Source organism: Gallinula chloropus (genome assembly GCF_964237585.1).
Source record: "Gallinula chloropus genome assembly, chromosome: 1".
Taxonomy (NCBI): Eukaryota; Metazoa; Chordata; class Aves; order Gruiformes; family Rallidae; genus Gallinula; species Gallinula chloropus.
The window spans coordinates 200283828-200296618 of record NC_140085.1 but is presented as its reverse complement, the minus strand read 5'-3'; the positions used below and the strand labels follow the sequence as shown (position 1 = coordinate 200296618).

Sequence of the window (12791 nt, the reverse complement as noted above, 5' to 3'; positions counted from 1 at the left end):
TGCTGCCAATCCAGACCAGTGGGAAGGGCAGAGCTGCTTCTTTTGCCCCAGAGAAAAACCCAGTAGGATCATTTTTCCCTAGTGAGGTGTGCTTTCAAAACAAGCCTCAGAAGGACAGCTGTGGTCTTACCCATCACCAGCCTGGGCATCATGTCATGGAGATCCCAGTCACATAAATACTACTGCATGCTTGGGGAGCTGTCAGCTCTCAAGGGAGGCAGGGCAGGTGGCAACCAATTCAAAGCCAAAAGTGTGACTCCTGGGTGCTGCTGGGCTTCGGAGTGGGAACCAGGGGTTTAGGGCTGAGACATCTGGGGCTTAAACCTTCAGAGAATTTTGTGTCCTGAAGCTTCAGACTACCTTCAGTGGCCACCAGAGAGCAAGGAAAGGGTGGGGGAAGATGACACTGGTATGACTAAGGGAAAATGTTTTCCTAGCATGCAAAAGAAGAGGCAGTGGGTCTTTCCTCACAGCAAGATCAATGGGATTTCAGCTCCCTGGAAGGGCCTCAGGACTACGAGATACACCCGATCACATCCCCTCCACCAGTGGGACCACAGTGCAATGAGCAGTGCAACCAAGAGCAGAACCTTGCCTTCATCCCAGTCCCCTCCCTGATGTTTCCCAGCCCTGAATCCTTGCACCCTCCTTTCTCCACGTCTCAGAAAACCCTCCATAACTAAACCCCTCCCCTGAACACCACCTCTTCCTTGGCAGGGATGGACTTCTGTGGAGCTTGCTGCTGGTGCACAGGTCTCAGTGTTATCATAGCTGGAAAGAAATAACCTCGTACCACATTCAGCACACACGTCCCACAGGAAGTGTCTTGACATCTGCAAATCACAGAAAATGTGTGGCCTGCACCAATAAAACCCAAAAACTTTACAACAGACAGAACTTGAGTTACAATGGCAGCATCCCCTGGTGACGTTCCCTCAGCCCTCCCTGTCACTCCCCAGTCAGTTCATTATTATTAATGTCACTACAATAAATACCAGAACAAAATTGACAGCGTTTGGCCACGTATCTTAAAGCATCACCTCATTCCTCCTTCAGTCCATGTCTTTTCAGCCTTGGCATCCATCCCTATCAGTCATCAGAGGAGCCTTTAGGGACAAACCGTTTGACTATGTGCCCAGCCAGGTAATAAAAGCCATGCAGAAGGGCAGCTGTGGCATCGATGACCAGCGAGAAGGTGCCCCCAATCCCGGTGGCCATGTCTTTGAGGACAGAGGGAATGGCACAGATGGAGTGGTAAGGGAAAGCAGCGAGGTGAAGCACAAACCCCACGGGGATGCTCAGGATCCTGTAGGTGAGGAAGGCGACATCTTGAACGATCTGCAGGAAGCCCAGGAAGATGTTGATGATGACCCTCCCCACATCATAGGGAATGCTGATGAGCACCATGCTGATAGCTTTAAGGTAGGAAATCACCCCAGTCCATAGGCTGTAGACTCCATCCAGAACTGTACCACCAACCCGCTTGATAACAAGCCACAGAAAATAAAACACAAGTTTCACCAGCTCCACAAAGACGTAGATGAGGAGTTCCAGCAGCTTGATGAAAGGGGTGGCAATGATGCCAGCCACCCTTCGCACCAAGCCGCTGCCTTTGGCCTCCTGGTCGTCACTTGTTCCTACTTGCTCTCCAGAGCGGATCTGACCGACAGCTTGTATTATTGCTTCTATTTTCTCCTGGCTTTGGTTGTCTTCCCCACAGTTGCCCTTGAACAAGTGAACTCCTGCTAGAAGCTGCTTCTCCAGCTCTCCCACCGTAAGGTCCTCCAAGCTGTTTTCATCATTCATTTTTTTCACTAGTCCCAGGGACCATCCCTCTGGAGCATCACAGCAGGCTGCCAGCCAGAGGGTTTCTGGCACTGACACCTTGCCTTTAACTCGGACACTGGAAGGAATTGCACCTGCAAGGAGATACAGATGATCCTTCTTGGAGCAGTGAGGGACCAGAGCTTGCTCCACTACCTTCCCGATGTCTCTGTGCCAGCTTTTGCTCAGAGATGGGCTCAGAGGGACGGCGTTCGTAAGCGTGTAAGTGGCCATCTGGAAATCCTCCTCATTGAGCAAGCTGGGATTGAGCAGCCCTCTCTCATAACCAGAGCCCACGTAGTCTGAGGTCAGGGCTTGATTTGCACCAAGGTTGGTCACAGTGCCAACGATATCAGCTTCATGCACCATCTCCTGCAGGTCATTTTCTGGATCGTCTATCTGGAATGGTAGAGAGGAGAGTTACTGGATGCAATCTGCCTTCCTAGAAAGCAATGTGCAAAGTGGGCTTGGCAGGATATTTTCCATTATGCCTGCTACTACACACTGTGCTTCAGGCCACATCCTGCGCTCCCTCCTTGTTTCCCTGGCAGTGCTTCAGAGGAGCGTACGCTCTACTTAGCTGCCCCACCAAACCCATCAGGTTAGGTGGCAAGGGGTGCTTGGAGCACAGCACAGCCTCCAAAATCTCACCAGCCACCCTGCACCAAGTCTCTAACTTGTGGTTTGTTTTGGATTTTTTTCTAGAAGAGACTTTTAAGGCCAGTGGATGGCTTGATGTAGGGCTATGTTCTTACCTCCCATGAGGGTGGTACCTCCGTTCATTTAAGTACCTACCAGAGCACCTTAACTCAGTCCCTCTGAACTACCAAATTCAGGCCATGAATACAACATAAGATGCTTAGAGAAGACATTTACCTCTCATCACTGATTGTGTAAGAAGCCAGAATGAAGCCAGGCATCATGGCAGGTGACCTGAACTTCCATGTCTCAAACACAGACACAGCTGTGAGCTTCTAGGGCTCTCTCATTAGTAGTCTGAACCTCATGTCATTAAGAGTCTGAACCTCATCTTTAATGACCACACAGCTCCTGGCATAACATGGGTGAGGATGCCATCACCACAGGTCCTCAGTGGAATCTGTGCTACTTGCTCATGCCTGCCACCCATGCACCGCAGAGCCAGAGGAAGCACTTGCTACAGCAGGCATCCCTCCCAGAGCTGTGTGTGGGAAGGTGACCAGCAGTGAGAGCGGGAGCCCTAAACACCAGGGCGTGCCCAGGTCTTTGTTGGGTGGCCACAGCTCTGTCTGCTCCTTAGTCACTTCTGGTGACATCACTGGCAGCTGCTCCAGGCGAGCGTGCCAGATAGACTGTCATCGTCCTCTCCAGATTAGAGGGTGAGCGTGTTTGTGGAAGCTCAGGGGTGGCAGACAGTCTCTAGCAGTCTGTGGTCTCTCTTTCAGAGGCTGTGGCCCTCAGCTCCCAGCAGTGTGCTGGCCCAAGGAAACACCCTGCCTCAGCTCCCAGCCTATAGATAGTTCACTGTGCTGTAGATTGCTTGCTGCGCTATATAGCATGCACTTTGGAGCCACCTATGGCAGGCAATTCATTCTCTACCTTGAATCACTCCACAGTAAACCTTCCTCATCTCTTGACCATCCTGCAAAGAACTTGGACAGATGTCCTTGCAACCTTCTGCAGAGTTTGCATCCTTCTAGTGCTGCATCACCTCCTCGCAGCTCTGCACAAGCCAGTGCCAAGAGTCAAGGTGAAAGGGCTGGCACCAGCAGCTATCCACCACCCTCACAGGACTGAGCTCTGGCTGCTCTCCCTCAACCCAGCCCTGCCATCCGAGGCTCCCTCTGCACCGCGGCTGGTCACAAAGCCAATTGCAGAGGGCTGCATTACCTCCATCTCCTGCTAGGAGGTTTCTTGCACTTCATTTTGATGCAACTGATGCATATTGCTGCAGGACTGGAAGCATTACAGCGAGTCCTGCATGCTGATGTGCAAGTCGTGTAGTCTCTTCTAAATGCACCACTTAAGAAAGAAAGATTTCGCTGTGCTGCTTCTGCTCCTCTTGCTCAGATGTCCCAAAATCACAAGCTGCAGCTGGCTGGGGAGGCCAGTCATTTTGTGTTCCATGAGAGCACCACCCCTGCCTGCCACCCCAACCCATTCTCCCTGTTCTGATGACATGATGGTGGTGTGCCATGGGACAAAGGAAGCACCCAGTGATTTAACCCCACAGCACAGGGGACAGGGGACAGGGGACAGGTCACAGGGGCAAGGCTGTGCCTGGGAACTGGCCCTATGTTATGGCCCTCTTGAGCAGAGATACCCATCTCTTCTGGCCCCACAGCAGTTCTGGAGCCCCTTTCCTGCTTCAGGACCCAACCACCTTCTTGGCAAATGGTGGGAAATGGTGGAGGGGGCGAGAGGTGCTGTACCTGTCATAGTTTTGTGTGGTGGGGTTCTGGTGGAGGAGGGGGGCTGCAGGGGTGGCTTCTGCAAGAGGCAGCCAGAAGCTCTGCAGGTCCCACAGAGCAAACACCACAAGAGCATGTACACCTGAGATAGGTCAGACTCTGCTTCTGGCAGACATACCCAGCCCACAGGAAGCAGATGGTATGAGCTTAATTTTCTCTGGTTATGAGCTGATACATGCAAACCTTGAGGTGCCTATCAGGAAAGTATGTCTCGGGTTACCTGCAGAGCTGCAGGCTTTTGCACATGCCTGTGGGATTGTTTAGGTGCAATTAAAAAAGGACATGACAAAAATGTGGCCGTGTGCTGTTCATGTGTCAGGCTCTGACATCACGTAATAACTCGCATTATGGTTTGTCATAACTCAGGTGGTACTTGAGGTTTTCGTGCCTCCTCCAGCTCAGCCCCAAAGGCAACCTGTCTCCAGCACTGCAATAATCTGCATCCCAAGCTACCTTTCCTCAGAGCTTCAAAGAGCTTTTGGCTTGTGTCACTGCCAAGTGGATCTGCATTCATGGAGTCAGCCATGAAGCCACCTGTCCAAACAACAAGAGTAGCTACAGGCAAGATCCAAGCAGACAGGTAAACACCTCATTCATAGCAAGAGGATGTAAAAACACATTCTGCATCTGGACACCTGCATGGATGTGAGCACCTAACAATACTGATGTGCTTCAAAAAGTGGGGGTTGCAGTTTTACTGGAGGGGCACAGGCAGAGGGTCTTTAAAATTAAGGCAACACACAGGGATTAGAACAAGCAGCTCCCATCAAGTTTGGTCATTTAAGAAAGCAGGTCACTGTTACCTCCCACCCTCTCCACCCTAGTTCCCAGGTGAACTTCAGCATCCTACTCCCCTTGCTATCACTTCAGGCACAATTATGCCTTTGTCTGCAGTGGAATTATTTCATCCAGCCTTAGCGTGGGACTTGTTTCTCAGGGAGGAGACACAGTATGTCTTACACCAAGGTTTCTATTGTAGGACATTCCCATGAGTGGCTCTAGAAGTACCTGTTTCTCCTGATTGTCTACCAAGAGAGATGGCAAGAACAGCTCAGAGGTAGCTATAGCTGAGTGATACAAATCCCATCTTGGTCATCTGGCTGAGGGTAGTCATCAGCCAAATAAAAATTCAAGGCAATTCATCTAGACCCTCAATAATTAGGTCAGAAAAAGCAACTCCGGAGTTTTCCATCTCTCTCTAAGCTCCAGAAAGAGTCAAACCTGCAGATTTTCAGACAACCAAAATGAGATGATAGAAAAGCTGCCTAAGCAACTCGATGTCAAGCCCCAGGGAACCAGGCAGAGCACACTGTCAAACCTGAGTCTGGGGAAGTCCCATCAGTACCCAGCTCATCAGCCTGCCCAGGCTGCTCTTTCATTTTTAACTAATTGCCGATTAATTCACTGTTTCCAGTTGCCAATGGGCAGTGGGTGGCACTGACATTCCTCACACTTCTCACCCAATTACAGCCTCTGTGCTACATTTGGCATTTGCTTCTCAGGCAGACATTCCTGAGGAGGTAGGCACGTGGGGAGTGAGACGGCGCCCTCACCACTTACATCATTACCCAAAAAAACCCCATGTGACAACCCTGAGGCCCTCACCAGAGTGCTGAGAGCATTTTTATAGCTGTTTCTTTTTCTTTCTGCTTGCTTGCTGTATCTCTGCATCTCCATGTCATGCACTTAGGTATGCACGTGTGCTGCACAGCTGAGCTTGCTCATACCCAGCTGTCCCCATCTCTACAAAGAAATCACCCAGAAAACAGGCATGGTAACCTCATAGGGCTATGCTGCAGAGGAGGTGTTGCTAAGGGCTCCCTTCAGCAGCTGTCTGACCTTTCCTAACCCTCTGACCCAGCCTTGACAGGAACACACATAATGGATGGGAAATGTCTTCCTCACTTTCTCCTCACAGATCTGGTGTGGTGGTGCCTGAGAGGGGGGGTGTGCTTATTTCTTGAATTACAGCAATTTTTTGTAGTCCCGATTTCCTTCCCTTACAGATTCTCCAACCAATCTTCTTTCCCTAGTAGTTTTCTGTCTCATACTGAGATTCCTCCAGTGAAGCACAGAGCTGCTACCTCCGAGACACCTGCATTTCAGCAATGGGTGAAGGGCTCCCATCAGTGTAATATAAGAACAGACTCACAGCAACCCATGGGGATGCTCTGGAGAAGCCAGAGCACCTACAGGGAGCACCTGGCCAATTATATCTGAGACTGTGGTACATTTTGGAGGCAGAAGAGAAGTTTTGGGGCTCTGCAGGGCTGGCAGGGCTGATGAGGTGCAGGTCAGACCATGAGGAACAGAAGGAGATACAGAGGATACAGGTAATGAAGGGCATCAGTGGCCAGGGCAAATGGGAAAGAATCTCATCTCTGCTGCTTAGCCTCACTGTCTCCATGACATTCACAGCAGATGCTCACTTGTCTAGGTCCTCTCTTTGCTTTGGAAATTCATCACCCTTTCTCAACTCCATCATGTCAGCCTGCAAAAAGCCTGCCTCTGTTTTAAAAAGGCAAGCAAACACCTCCCACGGCCATATGTGGGGTGGAAGGAGAGCAGATCAAAGGGCTCTTGGGAACTTCTGCATCACAAAACCCAGCCCAGAGATCAGGCAGCCCAAGGTGAAGACAGGGATATAGGATCTCCTGCCTTCCCTGCCTGCAACCTCACGGTTTTGGCACCTTGTCACCCCACAGAAGGCAAATGAGCGTGGCAGCCACTCTTGCTCTCGTGGGACAGGGGTGAGCTGTGACTCAGGCTGTGTCCAGCACCTGAGAGTCCCATTCCCACCATGCTGGTCTGGTACTGCAGCAGCTCCTGCTGTGGTGAAGCATGCTGCCAATCTTCCCTGAGCCCAACAGTCACAGGCAGCTTGGAGCTTGCTACAGGAGTCCCCGTGGTCACTGCTGAAAAACCTGAAACATGGCAAGATAAAACCAAACCAAACCAAACCAAACAAAAGAGATAAGGACTACTGGTTCTCTTAGGGCACTAGGTGCCCTTTAAATATAACAGCCTGACGGACTTGCCTAAGCATGCCAAGTGTCAAGGGAGACAAAAACCCTCAGTGGTTCAACGCAATTCATTTTATCCTGTGCACTTCTGACTCAACTTGTTGTCCTGAAAGTGGGATGGTTGCCCCGTGTGCAGTGTGCCAGTACACACACGGTGTGGGGGTGTTTGCTTTATTCCCTGGCTGCGCAGAGGTGGGTGCTGGGTGGCCATTCCACAAAGCCAGCTCACACAATCTACAACATACTCATCTCATTATGGGGTTAGAAAAACCCACCTAAACTTGCGCTAATGGGTTAGTAATTATCACATCATCTAGTATTGGTCAAGCATATTCAAACTAGCAAGTGTGCTCCTTGAAAGGTGTGTGTGGGTCATTTGCACAGTCCTTTAATTGGCTGGGTGGTCCCAAACTCCCCCCTGCCACCTTTACCTTCCCCCTCCTTACTACCCATTTTTGTTGCCTTCAGGCCTCCCTGGATATCCCCCAGCTCTGGCACCTGCTGGGGCAGGAGGTTTCCCCTTTATCACTCTTTTAGCTCTTCTCCTAGGATACTTTTTAGCAAAGTGTGCTTCTTATCAGCCCTTCGGCTCTTCTTCAAAGGCAGAGCTGCAAGCAGAGCAAGGTGGTACACTGAACCCTAAATTAATCAAAGCTTGAGCATTAACCCAGACACACTTCTGTACCTGTGAAGTAAAAAATTCTACTTTATAGACATCAAACTGAAGCCCTCATGCTCCAGGACACGGCAACTCATTCCCCTACTACAGTCTGCAACACAAGGACACAACAAAAAGCTGCAGCGTCAACTTGGTGACCCGCAAAGGGATGTTTTATCCCTGCGCAGTGAAGCTGAAGAGCTCGTATCAACACTGCGATCACACTGGCAACAGAACGAACTTCAGCTCGACAGGGTGATGTTCAACCCTGCTCCCCACCAGCGCTGCTCCCTGCCCCGGGTAGCCGGCTCGGCAGGACAGGCACATCAGCTGGTGTCAAAGACGACTCTCCTCTCCCCTCCCAGCTTTCATTAACAAGCCCCGTGGGACAAAGACGTATTTGTCTGCTCAGTTCCAAGCACAAAAATAAGTTCTGCTTGTGTTAAATCAATATCACAGGAAGCTCAAGGAGCAGAGCTCCTACCTCCTTTGCAAAACCCAGAGGAAACATTCCCCAGGAACGCTTGCTTTACAGCAAAGGAAAAGCTGACTTACCTGTGGCTCGACCAGCCAGTTCTCCTCCTTGTTTTGGGCTGGCTTTGTATACTTAAAAGCTGAATACAGAGGGATTTTGTCCTTAGTGCTGTAGAGGGTTGCGAAGCGTGGCTCTCTGTTGTACTGCTGACAGATTTTCACGTGGAACGGCTCCGTAAATCCTTCGGGTGGGAATTGTCCGGGGAAGAACACATTACACTCAGCAAACCCAGCTTCACCCTCTCCAACAACTCTGCTCTGGGAAAAGCCGGGGAAAACCGAGAGGCAAAGCAGGAATACAACTGACGTCTTCATGGTCCACTCCCTGGAGCCGAGGGAAGCCCCGTCTGCCTCCGCTGCGTACGGCACAGGACCTGCGCTCTGAGTCCATGCAGCAGCCAAGCCAGAAGGCGTCTGGAATTCGGGTGTAGCGTGTGAGGGAAATGAAATACGAAACCACAGCCGATCCCTGCGGGGAGCCAGAGCCTTCCGCAGGCAGCGCGTTGTGAAACCAAACGTGCGCCGAGCTGCGCTGACACAGGCTGCGGACGGCGGCTGCCCGCAGGAGATAATGCCAAGCAGCCTGAAATCATCAGGGCTGGCTGGGGAGAGGAGGCAGGAAGCTGACGGTGGTGGTGCGGGGCTAGAGCTGGGCAGCACCCGCTGTCCGGGCTGGGGCTCAGCGCCCCTGGGGGTGTGGTGTGCTGCATTGCAGCAGAGTCCCCGGCAGGAATTTTGGCTGACGCAGACAGAAATCTTGCTGGGGCTGCCAGGGGGGATGCTGCAAAGTCAGATTCACCACCCCTGAGAAGGCGTTAGCTGCCCCCTCCAGCTGCCAGCCCCACCAAAGGACAGGAAGGGAGAGTGAGAAGAGGGGTAGTAGGGTTTTGGAACTGCTGGGAGCCCGCTTTGCCCTGTTTTGGGGGGTGGGGGTGGGGGGGTGGTGGTGGTGGTGTCTGTCATCACTATTGCTGCCAACCACCTGAGAAAGGCAAACTCCTCATGTCTCTCCTGAAGCTATATGGGCATCCAAACCCCTCCAGCATCACCTCAGCAGACTCTCCCTCACAAGAGATTAAAAGAAGACCCTTGGATCACATACCTCTAAGCAACACTCACCTCCGAGTATTTTGGCCAGACTTACAGAACTGGCCAAACAAAAGATCTACATAAAAGTGATGAAACTTCCTCTGAGTTTATGATCAGCAGAGCGACCATCTGCTGCCTGTGATGCCTCAGCTACTGCTGGGTAAAAGGCTGTGTTCCTCCAGTGGCTGGGAAAATGAATGTTTTCTGGACAGTGGGATGGAAAGGAGACTGCAGAGCAGTTTTCCAGCCTGAAGAAAATGTGCATTTTCCCACCCAAGAAGTTAGATATGATCAGCAGTGTTGCCAGCAACAAAACAAGACACAGGGCCCTTTTATAATGTGATTTCCAAGCAAAAATCTCCAAGTGCTACCAAAGCACAAATGCTTTGCAGGAGAGGTACGTCCGTATGACAAAATGGGACAGCGAGGGGTTAAAGTGTCTGCCCAAGGTCAGAGAAGGAGCCCGTAAAAGCACTAAAAATAGAATGGACTCTAAGACTCATTCCTCTACTCAGAGATGACTTTTAGAAGTATCAAGGCAAGGAAATACGTCAGCACCCCTTGGCGTGGTGGTATCAGCTGGGGGAGACAGAGCGGGGCTGGGCAGGATGGGGAACAACAGGAAATTTAGTAAGTGGGCTTGGTTTGGGTCCAGCCAGATGCCTGGTCACCCAGCCCTGACAGAAAGAGTTAGTCACGTTCAGGAAAGATGATGGAAATGAAAGCACAGGCACAGCCTGGCCCAGAGACAGCAGCTCCAAAAGACAGGCTTAACATTTCGTTTTCTTGGATGTAAAAAGGCTCCTGGGAAAGCAAGAACTGAAGCCAAACCTCAGCTATTAGATGTTTTTCTGATCCCAGGCTCACAATTACCTGGGTAGCAAAAGAAAACATTTTCAAGAGCATGGTGAGCCCCGCTCACCAGGTGATACCTTTACACACCCCACCCCAGGCTGACACGTGTCACTCCAGGATAGGCACTGTCCCAATCCCGTTGGATCTCATTGGCAGCATGAGATGTCTCTAGATGGGCATAACAATGACTGTCACACTGAGTGGATCAATAACTTCCACCAGGAATCCAGCCTCTATCCTGGACCTGCTCATCAACCTCCTGCCTCAAAGTGGCACCTCTGTCTCATGGGACACACAGCCCCAAGCTGTCTTCAGCACCTCAAGGGCTTTTTACCCGCTTTTGGGAACTCTGAGCAGCTCTTTCCCTTCAGGCTGTGAGGTTGGGGTCTGCCAGCCTGCTGGGCTCTGTGTTTACCAGCAGACAGAGAACCCTTGATTCAGCCTGAAGAGCAAGAGCCTCAGGCTCTCATCTCCCATGAAGAGCATCAGTATGAAAGCCAGCATGGACTTCCATCCTTCTACTCCCAATCCCACTTTCTCTCCAAGCAAGGCTGCTCTCAGTTTCTACCTCATTGAAGACAGCTGTTGTGACCCGTGAACGTGGAGCTGTATATTTTTTTCTGTAACATTACTATTACTAACAAGACCAGTGCTATCATCATGGTGTGGCACTCACTGTGCTGAGAAGATAAGGCCAAAGGACTGCCCTGCCCAGGAGGATCACACTCTCAGCCAAGGGATCGCAGACAGAGGAGTCAAACACAGAGAGGTGGAGTTGGTCAGAAGTTTTGATGACTCAGTGCTCCAGCAGCTTATCCTATAGGCAGCAGTAGGGAGTGATGCCTATAGGGACTAATGCCAAGGGGAATATTAAGATCAGATCCAAAACAGCCCTAAGGCTGTTGATGTGAGCAGAAGGGCTCTGGCAAAATGAAGACAGGCTGTGAGAGTTGGGCTTGTTCAGCCTCGAGAAGACTCTGGGGAGACCTAATTGTGGCCTACCAATACTTAAAGGGGTCCTACAGGAAAGTGGGAGAGGGATGGTTCACCAGGGAGTGTAGTGATAGGACACGGGGTGATGGCTTCTAGCTGAAAGGGGTAGGCTTATGTTAGACATTAGGAAGAAATTCTTTACTATGAGGATGGTAATGGCCTGGCACAGGGTGCCCAGAGAGGTTGTGGAAGCAGCATCCCTGGCAGTGTTCAAGGCCAAGTTGGATTTGGGCAACCTGGGCTAGTGGAAGGTGTCCCTGCCCATGGCAGAGGGGTTGGAACTCAATGGGTTTTGGGGTTCCTTCCAACCCAAACCAGTCTGTGGTTTTGTGATTCTATGAAAAGGCATGGTGGGCTAGAAGTGGGCAGCATGAACTGGTGGCAGCAGCTGGATCCAAACCCAGCAGTGCCAGCAGAGCGGGCAAGCACATGATGTTTGACATGGTGGAGGTAAGGGAGCCCAGGTAAGGTGCAAAGATGCAGGTGATGTGGTCAAAGGGACGTGTGAGAAAAGCGAACTCTTGGCAGCAGGCAGAGCTATGTGGGATAACAGAAGAGGCTGCAGGCAATAGGTTGTATGGACACAGAGTTTGCAAGGCAGACCAGAGATAAAGTGTGTTTGGGAAAACAAATTAAAGACAGAGACCGGAGAGAGGGGACGGCAAGAAAAGGGGGCAGGATCCAGAAAATGGTGTTGACCAGAAGGGAAGGAGGATATCTGGCAGAAGTTACAGTTGAGAAGGATCTGCATTCCTTAAAAACTGGGGCACTTAGGAAGGGCTAAAGAGAAAAATGAATCGAAATAGGTGTGAGGAAGCCCAGTAGGTGGATTGTGATGTGTCACGTGAGATGAGAACAAGCTGAGGAAAGCTGTCTCCTTCTTTGGTAAGAAAATGAGCCTAAAACATTAGGAGGAGGAAGGGGGAAGGAGAATGACAGGAGGATTTCATCCATCTTCATTGACCATGGACGACCAGTCCTCCTGTTCCTCAAGTGTCTCAAATACCAAGTCCAATGTCTCAAAGGAAAAAATGCCTCCTTGCAAAACAAACCCAAAAAGCATGGCAGCATCCAAACCCTCTAGCCATGAGGGAGCTGCGGGCTCATTCATGGGCTTTCCCACAGTGTCCCTCCAGCCCTGTCCCTCTGTTCACACGGCCAACACTGGAGTTGCTACAAATAGCAAATCTTTCTCCTCACATGCCTGACCCCTCCAGTCTAGTCTTTCAAAACATTCCTGACTCCAAATATTTTTCTAGGCCAGATCTACTCTCTCCTACCACGACCCCTGGGTGGGACCCCAGTGCTGTATGTGACTGTCCCGTTCTGTTGAGAAGGAGGGGAAGAAGAAAGCGTCTCCAAGGA

At 50.9% G+C, this 12791-nt stretch overlaps 1 protein-coding gene across 1 annotated transcript; it reads right to left on the bottom strand.

Annotated features, from left to right (window-relative positions):
- Window positions 1-1026: 1026 nt before the first annotated feature.
- Window positions 1027-8804, bottom strand: ENDOD1 (endonuclease domain containing 1; the record flags this gene model as incomplete). Its single annotated transcript, XM_084267314.1, has 2 exons — window positions 1027-2223; window positions 8511-8804. 2 exons carry the CDS (start codon window positions 8802-8804, stop codon window positions 1090-1092), a joined length of 1428 nt encoding a protein of 475 aa, XP_084123440.1. The 3' UTR covers window positions 1027-1089.
- Between the last annotated feature and the right edge of the window lie 3987 nt (window positions 8805-12791).